Genomic DNA, 17522 nt, shown 5'->3' on the forward strand with positions numbered 1-17522 from the left:
TCCCTTGTATCAAAAATGGTCCACCAGCCAAAGGACATCCAGCCTACTTGACACAACTGTGGGAAGCATGAGTCAAAAAAGGCCAGCATCCCTGTGGAATGCTTGACACCTTGTAGAGTCCATGCCACAATGAAATGAGGCTGTTATGAGGGCAAAAGATGGTGCAACTCAATATTAGGAAGGTGTTCCTAATGTTTTGTACACAGTGTATAGTTTAGGTTCTGATGGGGTACAACAGTTTAAACTCACTAGGCATTAATTTATATTCTTCATGAATCAATGGGTACTTATAAATGAATGATGATAAGTCCAAAAATGGATGTTGCAACTACTGATTGCCCCTTTAATAAAATATGCATCTGAAAGCACAATCCGTGCTAACATTATGGGCATGAAATAGCTGAGATAAGAAACCCAAAGCCAAAATTCTGAACAAAAATGTGCCTGGCCGACACAAAATCAAACAATATAGTGCTATATGTGCTAGTGTGTGGAGATATTCAAATAAAGCATAAAGTATGTTAATTAACATCATGAAAGACGAGTGTATGTTGGCAATGGCAGACATTTTAAAAAGGCAGTAATGCAGGCAACAGCCAGGTTGTACAAAACACATTTTACAACTTCTGCCACTGTTTTAGAATGACACTCAAAGTACATTTTCAGATGAACATTTGATGATATTGATACATTCCCACAACTGTTAGAAGCGCAGAAAGTTTGGACTTGCAAGGCGATAGGCCAGGGTCCCGAGATGAGCCTTCCTGTACATCTGTCAACTATACCAAAAGCCTAAATAGGCTTAGTATGGGTCTGTCGGAAGGAAGCATGGAGAAAGGGATTACCGGTACAAACCAGGGTAAACTGTGGTGTGTGTGAGAAAGATTAAAAGGGGGCAACTACAGTCAGTAGTTGCCCCTAATTTTCTTAAATATATATATATATATATATATATGAGATAAGGTTAAACAAATGGTATTGTGTGTCAAACTATTGCGCCTCTGGGCTCAGGGAGGTGTGAGTGCTGTGCTGGTGTCTCCCCTCGCTCTCTCTTCCTCTTTGAAGGTGCGAGGCATTGCATTCATAAGTAGACTTTTTGTTTGCCGTTTGACAATATGTCCTCCAAGGCCCCTAGTAAACACTGTTTGGTGTCGTCACACCATATCCAGCCTTCTCAAGGTGATAGAGAGCAGGGTAAGTTAAGAAAGGAAAACAAAATAAAAGTGCATTTGTCGTCAACTGATTGCCACTGAAGTAGAACCCCTAACCAAACCGTTCACACAGGTTTAATTCAGAACTAAACTGACCTTCAATTGTGAGAATTCAAGTCTAAATTCAAGCTCTATATTATATTAATACAAGCAGAACACTGACTCTTCAGCCAAATATATTGATGTTGTTTGGGGCAGGAACACATTCCTTTATGCATTTAGAATAAGCAGCTTGTTGTCTCTGGCCTTTAAGTTGTGACTTAATTTAAATTACATTCCAAACACTCCATTCCTCAAATTATTTTCATTCCGGGCCAATCATGACACTGGCTGGCTGGGAATTGCTAGGTTAGGTCTGCACTGGGCTGGGAATTGCTAGGTTAGGTCTGGGAATTGCTAGGTTAGGTCTGGGAATTGCTAGGTTAGGTCTGCACTGGGCTGGGAATTGCTAGGTTAGGTCTGCACTGGGCTGGGAATTGCTAGGTTAGGTCTGGGAATTGCTAGGTTATGTCTGCACTGGGCTGGTAATTGCTAGGTTATGTCTGCACTGGGCTGGGAATTGCTAGGTTAGGTCTGCACTGGGCTGGGAATTGCTAGGTTAGGTCTGCACTGGGCTGGCATACCAAGACTGTCAGCTCCCACTAGCATAATTCCCATAGTTGGCTCAGGGCCAGCTCAGAATACACAGGCCTCAGTGATGTCATGTTGCTCTCTTCAAAAACACCCATTTGTCTACAAATCCCAACAAACAGTATATCTTTGTTTTTACCTGAGCAGTGGGAAGTGTGCGTGTGCATGTCTGTTGAAAGGGAAGAGCAGGGTGTGGTCACAGAATTCTGGTAAAACCAGCCGTGCACAGTTTACGATCACTGAGGTGTGTGGACCTTTGTGTATAATTGCATCCATATCATAAAAGGATGCAGTCTCCCTGTATCATAACTTTAGTATGAATATTACCACAGAGTCTGGGGTGGCATTTGTAGGCAAACTACAGAGTCAACTTCTAACAGGTTAGCCTAAACCAGTAGCAGTGGGGTAGCTAGCAACTCATCTCCTTCTGCAAGACAGACAGCTGAATGTGCTTATGGACAGCCTTGCCATGTTAACATTCAAAACAACCATTTTTACAGACTGGCTGTCAACCTGTTTAGCTAGGTTTACCAGTACTTCCGATCCAATATCCAACTGCAAAGCCAAAATCTTTGAATTGTTCCCTTGAAAAACAAAATGAAAAAAATGTGTGGCCTCCGCACCAAGAGCTAACAGTGGTGAATTAGGCCTAGATACATGTACTTGACTTTGTGACTACAAGTCCCATGGTCCTCTCCCCTCCTATCCACCCCCATTTTCACGTGTCCCAGTCGAGCTCTCTGCAGGCGATCCTGACCAGTCGGAGCTCCAGTTCAAAGGCGTCAGGCCTCTCCTGAGGGTTGAACGACAGCATCTCCCTGATAAGCTGTTTCATGCCGGCGTTCATGCTCTTCATCCTGGCAGGGATCAACAGCTCCATCTTGGGGTTCTCCAGGAGCGCCTCCCCTAGGGGCACGATCTCCTCCCCCTGCTGCACGTAGCTTCCCAGGAGCTCTTTCTGAGTCTCCACATCCACGAACGTGATGCGCTCCACCATGGCCCAGATGATGATGCCCAGGGCAAAGATGTCTGCTTTAGCTGTGTAGTGGCCCTCCCACACCTCTGGAGCCATGTAGAAGTCTGTGCCACACGCCATGGAAAGGAAACACTTGTTGACAGATACTGGTTCCTCAGGGTTAAGGCCCGACGTGGAGCAGACCTTGGATAGGCCGAAGTCGGCAACCTTCAGGGTAGGCTCGGGGGTTCCCGCCAAGGTCCTTCCCTGGGAGATGAGGATGTTGTCAGGCTTCAGGTCCCGGTGGATGATCTGGTTTCGGTGGAGGAAGGCCAGGGCGCTTCCTAACTGCAGCATGAAGCTGGTGTTGGTCTTGCGGCTGGGTTTACGGGACAACAGGTAAGCATTCATGTCTCCTCCGTCACAGAAGTCCATGACAAACCACAGGTAGTAGGCACAGCATGGGTCAAAGGTTATCTCTCCCTTCAGAGAAGTCTCCACCAGCTGGTGATAAAGAAACAAAAAGAACATTAGTCTTAATAGTACAGTGCAATTATTCAGACTAGAGGTCGACCGATTAATCGGCATGGCCAAGTTTATAACAATCGGTAATCGGCCTTTTTGGACGCAAATTATGGCCGATTACAATGCAATCCACGAGGAAACTGCGTGGCAGGCTGACCACCTGTTACGCGAGTGAGCCTGCCACGACAGTGCAGTGTAAAAAGGACCTTGTAACTGCAAGGAGCCAAGGTAAGTTGCTAGATAGCATTAAACATCTTATAAAAACAATCAATCTTCACATAATCACTAGTTAACCTAGTAATATCGTCAACCATGTGTAGTTAACTAGCTTGTCCTGCGTTGCATATAATCAATGCGGTGCCTGTTAATTTATCATCGAATCACAGCCTACTTCAACATCGCCAAACGGCTGATGATTTAACAAAAGAGCATTTGCGGAAAAAAAGCACAATCGTTGCACAAAATGTACCTAACCATAAACATCAAAGCCTTAACTTCTTATAGCTGAGATCCCGTTAACGGGATCGACTTGACAACAACAGCCAGTGAAAGTGCAGGGCGCCAAATTCAAACAGAAATCCCATAATTAAAATTCCTCAAACATACAAGTATTTTACACCATTTTAAAGATAAACTTGTTAATCCCACCACAGTGTCCGATTTCAAAAATGCTTTACGACGAAAGCACACAAAAACAATTATGTTAGGTCAGTACTTAGTCAGAAAAACAGCCATTTTTCCAGCCAAAGAGAGGAGTAACAAAAAGCAGAAATAGAGATCAAATTAATCACTAACCTTTGATGATCTTCATCAGATGACACTCACAGGACTTCATGTTACACAATACATGTATGTTTTGTTCGATAAAGTTCATATTTATATCCAATAATCTTAGTTTACATTGGTGCGTTATGTTCAGTAATGTTTTGCCTCCAAAACATCCGGTGATTTTGCAGAGAGCCACAATTTTACAGAAATACTCATCATAAATGTTGATGAAAATACAAGTGTTATGCATGGAACTTTAGATTAACTTCTCCTTATTAATGCAACCGCTGTCAGATTTCAAAAACAAAATTCGGAAAAAGCATACTATAATCTGAGTACAGCGCTCACACAAAAACAAGCCATACAGGTACCCGCCATGTTGTGGAGTCAACAGAAGTCAGAAATAGCATTATAAATATTCACTTACCTTTGATGATCTTCATCAGAATGCACTCCCAGGAATCCCAGTTCCACAATAAATGTTTGTTTTGTTTGATAAAGTCCATAATTTATGTCCAAATACCTCCTTTCTGTTCACGCGTTTAATTCAAAAATCCAAATTCACGACGCGCAGGCACACTTAGTCCAAACGAAAAGTCCAAAAATTCCATTACAGTTCGTAGAAACATGTCAAACGATGTATAGAATCAATCTTAAGGATGTTTTAAACATAAACCTTCAATAGTTTCAACCGGAGAATTCCTTTGTCTTTAGATGTGAAAAGGAACGCAGCTACCTCTCACGGGAGCGCACCTGAGTGAGCTTGTGGCACTCTGCCAGACCCCTGACTCAAATCAGCTCTCATTCCCCCCTCCTTCATAGTAGAAGCATCAAGCAAGGTTCTAAAGACTTATGACATCTGGTGGAAGCCTTAGGAAGTGCAATATGACCCCATAGACACTATATTGGATAGGCAAATGTACAAACCTCAGATTTCCCACTTCCTGGTTGGATTTTTTCTCAGGTTTCTGCCTGCCATATGAGTTCTATTATACTCACAGACATCATTCAAAAAGTTTTATAAACTTCAGAGTGTTTTCTATCCAAATATACTAATAAATATGCATATCTTAGCTTCTGGGCCTGAGTAGCAGGCAGTTTACTCTGGGCACCTTATTCATCCAAGCTACTCAATACTGCCCCGAGACATAAGAAGCTAAAATCAATACACAGAAGTATATTTTTTAAACCTGCATATTTATTTTAATTTATTTTAATGTTAGCAGGCAATATAAACTAGGGAAACTGTGTCACCTCTTGCATTCAGTGCAAGCAGAGTCAGGGTATGAGTCAGATCGATTGGTCGAAAGAACAGAACGACTCGGTCAACCAATGATTTTTGTCGAGGAAAGCCCTAGTTATCATAATTATATTAAATTCCTTGGGGGGGGGGGGGGGGGGGAGATACTGACAATTTTCAACAAACAAGCTAAATTCGCTTGTCTTTGGCTTTGAATTCAGTGTGATTGCCATCCTTTGTGAGCTGTCAAACAGAGGGGTGTTTAGGTGTGTTGGCTGTTTTTCTGTCTCGTCTTTTTTATTTTTTATCATAACTCGTTGCAGGTTTCTGCTGAAGGAACTGGGTTCACCACAAGCACGCACACATCTACTTTTGACAGCTGACCAGATCCAAACCTATCCTCTCCCATAGAAAATGTGCTTCAGGTTTTTGACATGCACACACCAGCAGGACAACTACTTGGGTTTTGAATTACAAGCTAATGCCTGACAATCTTTATGGTACAAAACCCCACATTGACAGTCCCACCACCTAGGGAAACCCAGTCCGTACAAAACAAAAAAAAGTCACAAATTGTCACATGCCATTCAAAGAGCCGAGGCATCCGTAACCTAATAGATGCAAATAATCCACCAGCATTGGCACAGACAGATAATACGGTCCCTGGCCTCAATGGTCCATTATCTTTGTTTTCCCCAATACACACACACACACGATAATCCTTTCCTATTATTGTGAGTTTTCCCTCTATAAGCAGCAGCAGAACATTGGAACATTACAGAAAAGAAAGACTGTCTGAACAAAGATTCTGGGAAAGCGGCCAAGCCCAACACGCTGGAGTGTTTAACAAGCTTGTAGAGCGGTCGGACAATGTGTGTAAGTGTGTGACAATGGCCCATGTGCCACTGAGGCTATAATCAGTTGTTGCCAGTCCCTTTAAACCCTCAGTGAGCCAGGGGGGAGGAACAGGGTTGACTGGGGAGTAGTCTCTAAACCAGCGCTCAATGAGAACATGAGATGCCCCCTTAAAACCAGTGGTGATGGCATCACCTGACAGACACGGGGACACAAGGACAGACGAGCTAAACATCCTGGCATAACTCAACACACAACGGATAGAAATAACAGAGGACAGTCTTCTGAACTAACTAGTCAAAGTATAAACTCTCTGTAGAGAGGCATCCAACAGGCTGAATGAGGCCAAAACGCTGGAAGCAACACTAGCTAACACCTTGAATTACTAGCAAAAACTGGACTAGCAATTTGTCATCTGTGTCTACGTACATCAGTGTAAAGGAATGTGCTCAGACACTGACTGTGCTGACAATATGTAGAATAACCAGAAGGAAAAAAACAAAACCCAACACTCTATCAACTAGCATGACTGCGAGCAACGTCCAATACATTATCCTATAGCCAAGTTGGGATCTGTGTGTGTCATGTTCTAGATACTGAACTTATGGTATGTTTATGCTATGTTACATTAAATCAAATGTTATGTCACATGCGTCAAATACAACAGGTGTAGACCTTACCGTGAAATGCTTACTTACAAGCCCTTAACCAAGAATGCCCTTTACCAACATGTTATGGTTCATGTATTTAGGCTATCCCTATGTTGTGTATCACTTCTATAATTGCCACTTGGTGAAATGAGTTAATGACTTCAAAAACGTCTCCACTAACATTCTACACATCAACATAGCCAGATTCCTCCCCTCTGTTCTGACCACTTCCTCATGAACTTACTCCTCGGCTGCCAAGATGCTTCTCAGCATCTGCAAGACAGAACCTTGAAGTTGAATGTTAATTTCCATCCTGCCAGCACCAGCACAGATCCGGATCTGGTCTTTCAACAGTTACGCTCAAGATGTGGTTCCTCTGGTTTGAACATATACTCTTCCATGTGATTGAGCCTATAATAGGTTTGAACTAGAGCCTTAGTACTAGGGCCTAACCTTGAATCATAAGCATCTGATAACTTAAGTACATCAAGTTGAAATATTTAATGTTTTATGATGCATTAAAAATATAAGTTTGATTTTCAAAAACTAGGTTCACCTTCACCGAAACCCACTAGTACCGCCCACCTAGCGCTTATTTAAAAAGACATCCTAGATAACTCCCCTATCAGAAACCTTTCATATGAGCAACGCCGTCACCCTACACATGGACAAGGGGAAACCTGAACCTGATCCCCAGTGAGCTCTCCCATCTCTCCCACCTGGACAAAAGGAACACCTATGTAAGAAATGTGTTCATTGACTACAGCTCAGCGTTCAACACCATAGTACCCTCAAAGCTCATCACTAAGCTAAGGAACCTGGGACGAAACACCTCCCTCTACAACTGGATCCTGGACTTCCTGGCGGGTCACCCCCAGGTGGTGAGGGTAGGTAGCAACACATCTGCCACACTGATCCTCAACACTGGAGCTCCCCAGGGGTGCGTGCTCAGTCCCCTCCTGTACTCCCTGTTCACCCACGACTGCATGGCCAGGCACGAGTCCAACACCATCATTAAGTTTGCAGACGACACAACAGTGGTAGGCCTGATCACCGACAACGACGAGACAGCCTATAGGGAGGTCAGAGAACTGCCCGGGTGGTGCCAGAATAACAACCTATCCCTCAACATAACCAAGACTAAGGAGATGATTGTGGACTACAGGAAAAGGAGCACCGAGCACCTCCCAATTCTCATCGACGGAGCTTTAGTGAAGCAGGTTGAGAGCTTCAAATTCCTTGGTGTCCACATCAACAAACTAGAATGGTCCAAACACACCAAGACAGTCGTGAAGAGGGCACAACAAAGCCTATTCCCCCTCAAGAAACTAAAAAGAATTGGCATGGGTCCTGAGATCCTCAAGAGGTTCTACAGCTGCAACATCGAGAGCATCCTGAACGGTTAAATCACTGCCTGGTACGGAAATTGCTCGGCCTCTGACCGCAAGGCACTTCAGAGGGTAGTGCGTACAGCCCAATACATCACTGGGGCAAAGCTGCCTGCCATCCAGGACCTCTACACCAGGCGGTGTCAGAGAAAGGCCCTAAAAATTGTCAAAGACCCCAGCCACCCCACCCCATGGTTACCCGGACTATTTACATTGTGTGCCCCCCCCCAACCCCTCTTTTACGCTGCTGCTACTCTGTTTATCTTATATGCATAGTCACTTTTACCATATATCCATGTACATACTACCTCAATTGGCCCGACCAACCAGTGCTCCAGCACATTGGCTAACTGGGCGATCTGCATTGTGTCCCACCTCCTGCCAACCACTCCTTTCACGCTACGGCTACTCTCTGTTCATCATATATGCATAGTCACTTTAACATACCTACATGTACATACTACCTCAAAAAGCCTGACTAACCGGTGTCTGTATATAGCCTTGCTACTCTTATTTTCAAATGTATTTTTACTGTTGTTTTATTTCTTTACTTACCTACACACACACCTTTTTTTTCGCAAGGTCTACACCTGTTGTATTCGGCGCACGTGACAAATAAACTTTGATTTGATCTCCACCGGTTGTTTAAGCCACATCCCCTTTGTGCATTTCATGTATTGCTTTTACGATCGTTTTAATTTACTTACTCATCTATTGTAGGGCTGTCCCCTACAACAACAAAAAAATAAGTCGACCGAGAGTCTTTCAATTGGTCAATTTTCTTTAACCTTTTTTTTTTTTTTTTTTATATACATATGGAAAAATACATAGACAATCCTGTGTTTTAATCAAATCAACTATATGTACTGAGCTTGTCTGATGCTTTAAGCACACTGGTTGATTAAATAATTAAGACAAATGACTCAAGAGGGAGCCAGATATCAAGATGGCCTAAACAGAAGAAGCAAATCTGTTCCCGACATTCCTCCACCTCCTGCTGGACTTTGCAAATGCTGCTGTTACACTCCTGAAGTTGCCAGTAATAGTGTGCTGCCATTCTGTTAGAAGGTAACAGATTATTTTATTACAATGGTTAAGATGGATTTTCATTGTATTCCATGGTGTTATTCACCCCCTAGTGGAGCTTTCTGGTACTTAGACTGTACGCAAACAGGAAGTAGAGAATTCATTCTACACGCATAGAAGCAGCTAAAAACAACGCTACGGTGCAGGTCTTTCAGTGTAGTTATTTCTGTAAGTTTGATTCAAGCATTTAGCTAATGATGATAATCTTGTTGGTTGGTTGCATTTACTCACACAAATTGCAATGCCTTTCATGTATGCCGTTAGCTGTATTTTGCTCGTGCGTCATGCAAACGAATTGTAAAATATACAATACTGTAGTTTTGTTACTGTTTCTAGTGTAATATGCTTTGTTATTCTACATAGATGGTTGTACATTATTAGAGTAATGAAAGGAGTTAGCCAATTACCATATGAGTAACAATTAGCTATATTGTTTGGCATCATGCCAGATGCATGGTACCTTAGCACGTGCTTTGTATTTATGCAACTTCAAATGTATAATGTACAGCTACAGTATGTCGGTGTGAATTGAATACTAAAGTATATTATTTTCTGTATTTTGCAGTTTTACAACATAAACGTTATCAATATATTCATTCAAGAAAAGTCACACCTTGGGAGTTTTATTGAAGACTTAGTTGTTAGCTATCTGTCTAGTTTTGCACGGGAACGCAACTCAAGGGCAGAATAAATAGGCTACACCTGGGGTCGTCAACATTTTCTATTTGGAGTGCCAATTTATCTTAGCATTTCTACCGAGCTGTGTGCCAGTAACATTTTCATCTCAAAATCAATGTGGCTAATCTAAATGAAAATTATACAAATCGAAATGTAACTGATAGCCATTGCCAATTATGTAAAAAATAACCTACATAAAGCCAACAAATAAAAACATAGCAGCCTGCAGGTAGAAAATAATGATAAAAATATGCATCCTATAAATCACATTGCATACAGGCAATTCTTAGTTCATACAATGTTTCAAGTTTGTTGCTATCAACTGTCTGGCCCAAAGCTCATGCTAGGAAACTTGCAATATTGTATCAAACATTCTGGTCCCTCAGTTTCTTGTGCCAGTGAGTGCGGGACAGTCAACATAGCTGTAGGCCATTTGTGCAAGGGATATACCGACCGTATTACCTCCCAAGAGAATTCTCTTTGGTTATAGTCACAGCCGTGTATACTAGAGGTCGACCGATTAAATCGGAAATCTTTTTTTTTTTTTTTTACACCTTTATTTAATCTTTATTTAACTAGGCAAGTCAGTTAAGAACACTTTCTTATGTTCAATGACAGCCTAGGAACGTTCTGCCTCAGAACGACAGATTTTTAACATTGTCAGCTCAGGGGATCCAATCTTGCAACCTTACAGTTAACTAGTCCAATGCTCTAACACCTGATTACATTGCACTCCGAGGAGCCTGCCTGTTACGTGAATGCAGTAAGCTAAGGTAAGTTGCTAGCTAGCATTAAACTTATAAAAAAACAATCAATGACTGTCATTGCTCCAATGTGTACTTAACCATAAACATCAATGCCTTTCTTAAAATCAATACACAAGTATATATTTTTAAACCTCCATATTTAGCTAAAAGAAATCCAGGTTAGCAGGCAATATTAACCAGGTGAAATTGTGTCATTTCTCTTGCGTTCATTGCACGCAGAGTCAGGGTATATGCAACAGTTTGGGTCGCCTGGCTCTTTGCGAACAAATTTGCCAGAGTTTCACGTAATTATGACATTACATTGAAGGTTGTGCAATGTAAAAGGAATATTTAGACTCATGGATGCCACCCATTAGATAAAATATGTAACGGAATAAACATTTTGTTTGAGGTGATAGTTTCCGGATTAGTCAAAGGTTTAGAGAGAAATAGTCGACGCGTTATAATTCCTGTAATAACTTGCGGCTGAACTTGAAAGGGGTTCCTTTGTTATTTTACCGTTCATGTCTTCCATAGAGAATGTCTTGATCTACTTCAAATAAGGTCTGTGTTTCACGGAGGAGCAGACTGACAGGGGACCATGCAGACAAGCTCTGCTTTCTGCACTACAACCTAAAACTTCTTATGGCTGCATCCCGCTACCGGGATCGATATGACAACAGCCAGTGAAATTGCAGGGACTGAGGAGCAGGCAGTTTACTATGGGCACCTTTCATCCAAGCTACTCAATACTGCCCCTGCAGCCATAAGATGTTAACTGGGATTATTGAAGACCCATGAAAGCTGGTGGTTCGTTTTAACACATGTTCTCATGTTATTTGAGACTAAATTGATTTTATTTATGTATTATATTAAGTTAAAATAAGTGTTCATTCAGTATTGTTGCAATTGTCATTATTACAAAAATGTGTGTGTGTGTATGATATATATATATATAAAAATCGGCATCGGCTTTTTTTGTCCTCCAATAATCGGTATCGGTGTTGAAAAATCATAAATCGGTCGACCTCGTGTATACTCCACCTCAAGCCGATACCACGACAGTCCTCAAGGAACTACACTGGCAGCATTTATTGTAGCTGTGTATTTTGAAGCAAATTTGAGGAAAACACAACCCAAGTTATCACATTGCCTGCAGTACTCACGCTTCAAAAACTCGACCATTGATACTCTCCTTTCCGGGACCTGTTCTAAGGTCTATTCAACGCTGGCCTGACCAATTGGAATCCATGCTTCAAGAATGTTTTGATCAAGCAGACTGGGATATGTTCCAGGTTGCCTCAGAATAACATTGATGTACAGCACATTCAGAAAGTATTCTGACCCCTTCACCTTTCCCACATTGTTACATTACAGACTTATTCTAAAAAATGGATTAAATTACTATTCCCCCCAATCTACACACAATATCTCATAACGACAAAGCAAAAACAGGTTTAGAAATTAGTGCTAACTTATTACAAATAGATTAATGCTATTTCTGACTCTTGTGAGCCCTCTCCTTGGCTGGAAAATGGCTGTATGGGTTTCTGTAGCTAGGCGTTGACCTAACATAAATCGCCAAGTGTGCTTTCGCCGTAAAGCCTTTTTGACATCTGACACAGCGGTTGCATTAAGGAGAAGTTTCTTTATTCATATGTTTAACACTTGTATCTTTTATCAATGTTTATGATGAGTATTTCTGTTATTTGATGTGGCTCTCTGCACTTTCACAGGATGTTTGTTTGAGACAATGCATTCCTGAACATAACGTGCCAATGTAAACTTGAGATTTTTGGATATAAATATGAACTTTATCGAACAAAACATACATGTATTGTGTAACATGAAGTCCTATGAGTGCCATCTGATAAGGATCAAAGGTTAGTGATTAATTTGATCTCTATTTCTGATTTTTGTGAGCCCTCTCTTTGGCTGGAAAATGGCTGTATGGTTTTCTGTGACTAGGTGCTGACCTAACATAATCGCATGGTGTGCTTTCGCAGTAAAGCCTTTTTGAAATCAGACACTGTGGTTGGATTTACAAGAAGTTTCTTTAAAATTGTGTTTAATACTTGTATGTTTGAGGAATTTTAATTATGGGATTTCTGTTTTGAATTTGGCACCCTGCAGTTTCACTGGCTGTTGACGAGGTGAGATGCTAGCATCCCACTTGTACCAGAGAGGTTAATTCCATTCTAGATGTGTGTATTGTTGTTTACTACTGCACTGTTGGAGCTAGGAACAAACATTGCTTCACCAGCAATAACATCTGCTAAATGTGTATGTAAACAAAAAATGTGATTTGATTTATCTATCAAACTAAAAAGTTTTTACCTCTAGGTATAGTGGGGAGCTGGAACCGTGGCTCATCCTCTGAGCCAGGTCATCTCTCTGCAGGACACACTCCTCCAGGTGGATGACATTGGGGTGCTGGCTCTGGATACTACTCAGGGCCCAGAATTCCCTGAGGGCCAACTCTACATTCTCTGGGCTGTGGCAGCGGATCTTCTTCACGGCCATCCGGGCTCCAGTGCGTTTCACCACCGCCTCGTACACCACACCGTAGCTGCCACGCCCCACCTCCTGGATCAGCTCATACTTCGGCTGGCTGCTCACCATCCTCTTCCTCACTGTGCTGAGAGAGGTGGTGGGGTTAATGGGTTACCACTGATTATTGTTGAGCGTTAGGTGAGGTCAGCAGCACAGAATGTAACACTTATGCCTCTTACCTACTGAATAATCTCCCAACCAGGGGGGTTAATCTGTCATATGTGAGTTGACAGACCCCTCCACCTTACCACGTCAAAACCCATAGCTATAGGCCAAGGTTAGTCTAAGTATTTTGAGGAAAACAAACTACCTAGCTAAGTGACCATGTCAAATGCATGACAACAAAAACGTTAGTGTTCGCATTTTAGCAAGTCAAATCAGGACAGTTAGCTACCCACAAGAGAGCAAATGTGAAACCCTCAGAGGCCAAAGCTTGCTAAATGTAAACAAATCAACTGTGCCCCTCACCCTCTGACCTGTACGTGCACACTAACGAATGGCTGGCAGCTGACACATTTTGAAAGGGGAAAATGTACGTTGGTCAGCGGACTGCCCAAATATGTAAGAATAAATCTAAATATATGTAAGAATAAAACTAAATATAATCAAATAGTAATACGTTTAATTAGCTAAGCTCTTGAGAGGAATTGGTTAGCTAACACGGAAGCGAAACTGTTTTTTAGGTAGCTAATTTAACAGTAACTAACGTTAGCTAACTAGGAAGCCAAGGGAAGAAAATGGTGGCTAAAAATGCAATAGCTTATTAGCTAGAATCATTGCTGTATAACGTTACATGAAAATGTTATCTATGTAGCTGTCACCACATGGGGGGGGTGTAGACAAATTCGTTTGCTTAGTAGCTTACGTAAACTACCTAGCTAGCTTGTTCAAATCGTGTACACGTATATTGTCCTCTATGAGCCGAGACAAAATTAGCACATTCGGCTAACTAACTAGTTCCACACACCTGCGCACATCACCAAGCATTCATGTCGCACGGGCAGACAAAAGAACTGGCTTCTTCTGAAGACGAGGAAAGGAAATAAAGAGCAGCTAGCTATATATCTAGCAAGCTACACATTTACCTGTTTTCGTCTTCTCTCAAGGATTCATTTGTTGTTGTCTTTCTCACTTTCTATGGCAGCCATTAGCCACCACTCAGCCAAACACGTTGTCGCGCAGATAGACAAGTTTTGTGAGCGTGCTGAGCAAATCTGCAGCTCAAGTACCCCATCAACAGCGCGCGCCCGCTTGCTTGACTCGCTACTAAAACAACACAGACAGTGTGCTCTGTAGAAGCGAAAGTGGGAAATACTGCCCCCCTTTTAAGCAACCCTCTCTAGCTGAAAGAGAAAATAACAATTGTGCCCCCGTTCATTGCATAGTTTTACATTCATGCCAATGGATTATTGCCCTGACAACTCCCTCCCAAAGTATACAGTCACGGTGCCTCTCGCTTTCATTACAACAGTAAAACGAGGAATAACATTTCTTCTTCCGTGGAGAAATAACATTTATTTTCAATACATTTTTAAATTCGGTACACGCACTGAGCAACGTTCTTTCGCCGAGATTGACCGGGGTGAGTCGTTTCTGAGAGGATAGTAACGACATCACACTGACATCAAATAAATAGGTTGTATTGGAAAACGATGAAATTCAAAGTTTGTCTCATTTTTGTATAACCATCTTAAATTAGTGCAATTATTGTTTGTAAAATTGTATTGGTTTTCCGGCAACCCCCCTGAATGACATATTTAGTTTGCTCCAATGACACCATGTAGGTTGTACCATTATATTTTACATAACACAGACTATACGTTAATTATCTTGAATGAAATGACGCTCTGAAAGATACATTTAGCTCAACCATTATTTTAGGTAGTGGGCAGTATCAACAAAGAACGGTATGATGTATTTTATCTTGATCAACACGGTTTGCAGAAAATGTAACTCCCCTATCACAATATCTGTTTGGAGCATGCTCTTAAAGGGACAGCACCATGGAAAGCACCATCACAGAGTTCTAAACCTAGAGGTGCAACAATGGCGAGACTTCCGGTAACGGTAGTTAAACAGAGCAAACAGACCAGGCCTGTGTTTGGGGTTTGAGTAGTCAATGAGAGAAGGGAAAATTCTTCCTTAGTTGTTAATTTTCTCGAAATCTAAAGACACAACGTAGATTCGAGCCAATGTATTAAGTAGTTGAACTTGTTCTTACTCCAACCTAGTGAAAGTGGCAAACTGATACGTTTTAATTTGTTCAAAAATAACTTTATATCGAAGGAGTGCCCATGATTTGACGGTTTGAACATGCGCAGTTCGGCGCAAGACCACGGTTAGCCGCGATGACGTGCTTCTACGCATGCGCTTAGCTAGCCAACGTCGCCATGACATCGCCTACTACAAGTGTGATCAATCAATCAATCAAGTTTATTTTATATAGCCCTTCGTACATCAGCTAATATCTCGAAGTGCTGTACAGACACCCAGCCTAAAACCCCAAACAGCAAGCAATGCAGGTGTAGAAGCACGGGGGCTAGGAAAAACTCCCTAGAAAGACCAAAACCTAGGAAGAAACCTAGAGAGGAACCAGGCTATGAGGGGTGGCCAGTCCTCTTCTGGCTGTGCCGGGTGGAGATTATAACAGAACATGGCCAAGATGTTCAAAATGTTCATAAATGACAAGCATGGTCAAATAATAATCAGGAATAAATGTCAGTTGGCTTTTCATAGCCGATAATTAAGAGTTGAAAACAGCAGGTCTGGGACAGGTAGGGGTTCCATAACCGCAGGCAGAACAGTTGAAACTGGGACAGCAGCAAGGCCAGGTGGACTGGGGACAGCAAGGAGTCATCATGCCCGGTAGTCCTGACGTATGGTCCTAGGGCTCAGTTCCTCCGAGAGAGAGAAAGAAAGAGAGAAGGAGAGAATTAGAGAGAGCATACTTAAATTCACACAGGACACTGGATAAGACAGGAGAAGTACTCCAGATATAACCAACTGGCCCTAGCCCCCCGACACAAACTACTGCAGCATAAATACTGGAGGCTGAGACAGGAGGGGTCAGGAGACACTGTGGCCCCATCCGATGATACCCCCGGACAGGGCCAAACAGGAAGGATATAACCCCACCCACTTTGCCAAAGCACAGCCCCCGCACCACTAGAGGGATATCTTCAGCCACCAACTTACAATCCTGAGACAAGGCCGAGTATAGCCCACAAAGATCTCCACCACAGCACAAACCAAGGGGGGGGCGCCAACCCAGGGATTTCTATTGGAGATCAGGGATTTCTATTGGAGAAGCCGTTTTAGCCTATCTCCATACTGTAATGTCTTTGGTACCATAATGTGGGTGGAAAGAAGATGTGCACAATGTTGCAACAAAGTATTAATAAACTTGCTATTAGAAAGAAACATTGTCTCCTGAAATGTTTCTTTGTTACTTTGTAAAACAACTTTAAAGTCTCTAGGCACTAGACTACCAACCCATTAATCAAATATAGGCCTAGCATTGCATCACATTTAATTTTTAAAATTTTAAATATAACCTTTATTTAACTAGGCAAGTCAGTTAAGAACACATTCTTATTTACAATGATGGCCTACCCTGGCCAAACCTGGACGATGCTGGACCAATTGTGCGCCGCCCTATGGGACTCCCAATCACAGCCGGATGTGATAGAGCCTGGATGTATCATGTTCAGTTTGTCACATGTTCAGTTTGTCAGGAACTGTAGCCTAAAAAGAGACAGCCTCACCAGCAGTGTATCATATTGACATTTGTTTATTAACAGGTGAGTCAATGATGCACATGTCAACACTACTATGCGTTGTTCGCAACTCAGTTGGCAATAAAGCTTGGTACATGATTTGTCAAAGTGAGCTATAGGCCTACTGTATCACATTCTGTGGTTGGTGATAACAGTCAACATAGCTACATTCTTTGGTCTAATAAACAGCAAAGCAGAGAAATCAAGTAACACACAATATCAGGCCTATTGTTTGTTTTGTGCTTCATTTATAACCCCTATACATTGAATACTGACATATAGGCCTAATTGAGATAGTGACCAGAAAGGATATATGGTATGAGGAAAATGGGTATTGGGTATTAATTTTGTGGGGAATGATTGTGAATATTTTTAACCATACTTTCAACTCATATGACAGAAACATATGCAAAAGCAAGCATGCATTTTTGTCCATAATACAGTGTATCAAAAGATCAGAG

General features: G+C 42.0%; 1 protein-coding gene across 2 annotated transcripts; it reads right to left on the reverse strand.

The window, feature by feature from the left end:
* Positions 1 to 316: 316 nt before the first annotated feature.
* LOC120026954 (serine/threonine-protein kinase pdik1l-like) lies at positions 317 to 14802 on the reverse strand. Of its 2 annotated transcripts, none has more exons than XM_038971743.1 (3): positions 14371 to 14802; positions 13070 to 13365; positions 317 to 3300 (listed from the first exon to the last, which is right to left on the reverse strand). In XM_038971743.1, exons 2-3 carry the CDS (start codon positions 13352 to 13354, stop codon positions 2560 to 2562), a joined length of 1026 nt encoding a protein of 341 aa, XP_038827671.1. In that variant the 5' UTR covers positions 13355 to 13365; positions 14371 to 14802; the 3' UTR covers positions 317 to 2559. The 2 variants fall into 2 exon arrangements, with proteins under 2 accessions (XP_038827671.1, XP_038827670.1); XM_038971742.1 differs by having other exon boundaries at positions 13070 to 13370; positions 14371 to 14799.
* Positions 14803 to 17522: the final 2720 nt, after the last annotated feature.

This window comes from Salvelinus namaycush, chromosome 32, assembly GCF_016432855.1.
Source record: "Salvelinus namaycush isolate Seneca chromosome 32, SaNama_1.0, whole genome shotgun sequence".
Taxonomy (NCBI): Eukaryota; Metazoa; Chordata; class Actinopteri; order Salmoniformes; family Salmonidae; genus Salvelinus; species Salvelinus namaycush.

Excerpts from the sequence above, each read along its gene's own strand:
- LOC120026954 (XM_038971743.1), bottom strand. The coding sequence starts at position 13,354 with ATGGTGAGCAGCCAGCCGAAGTATGAGCTGATCCAGGAGGTGGGGCGT. Across the intron at positions 3,301-13,069 it reads GCTCCCCACTATACCTAGAG|CTGGTGGAGACTTCTCTGAA; the intron begins GTAAAAACTTTT and ends CTTTATCACCAG.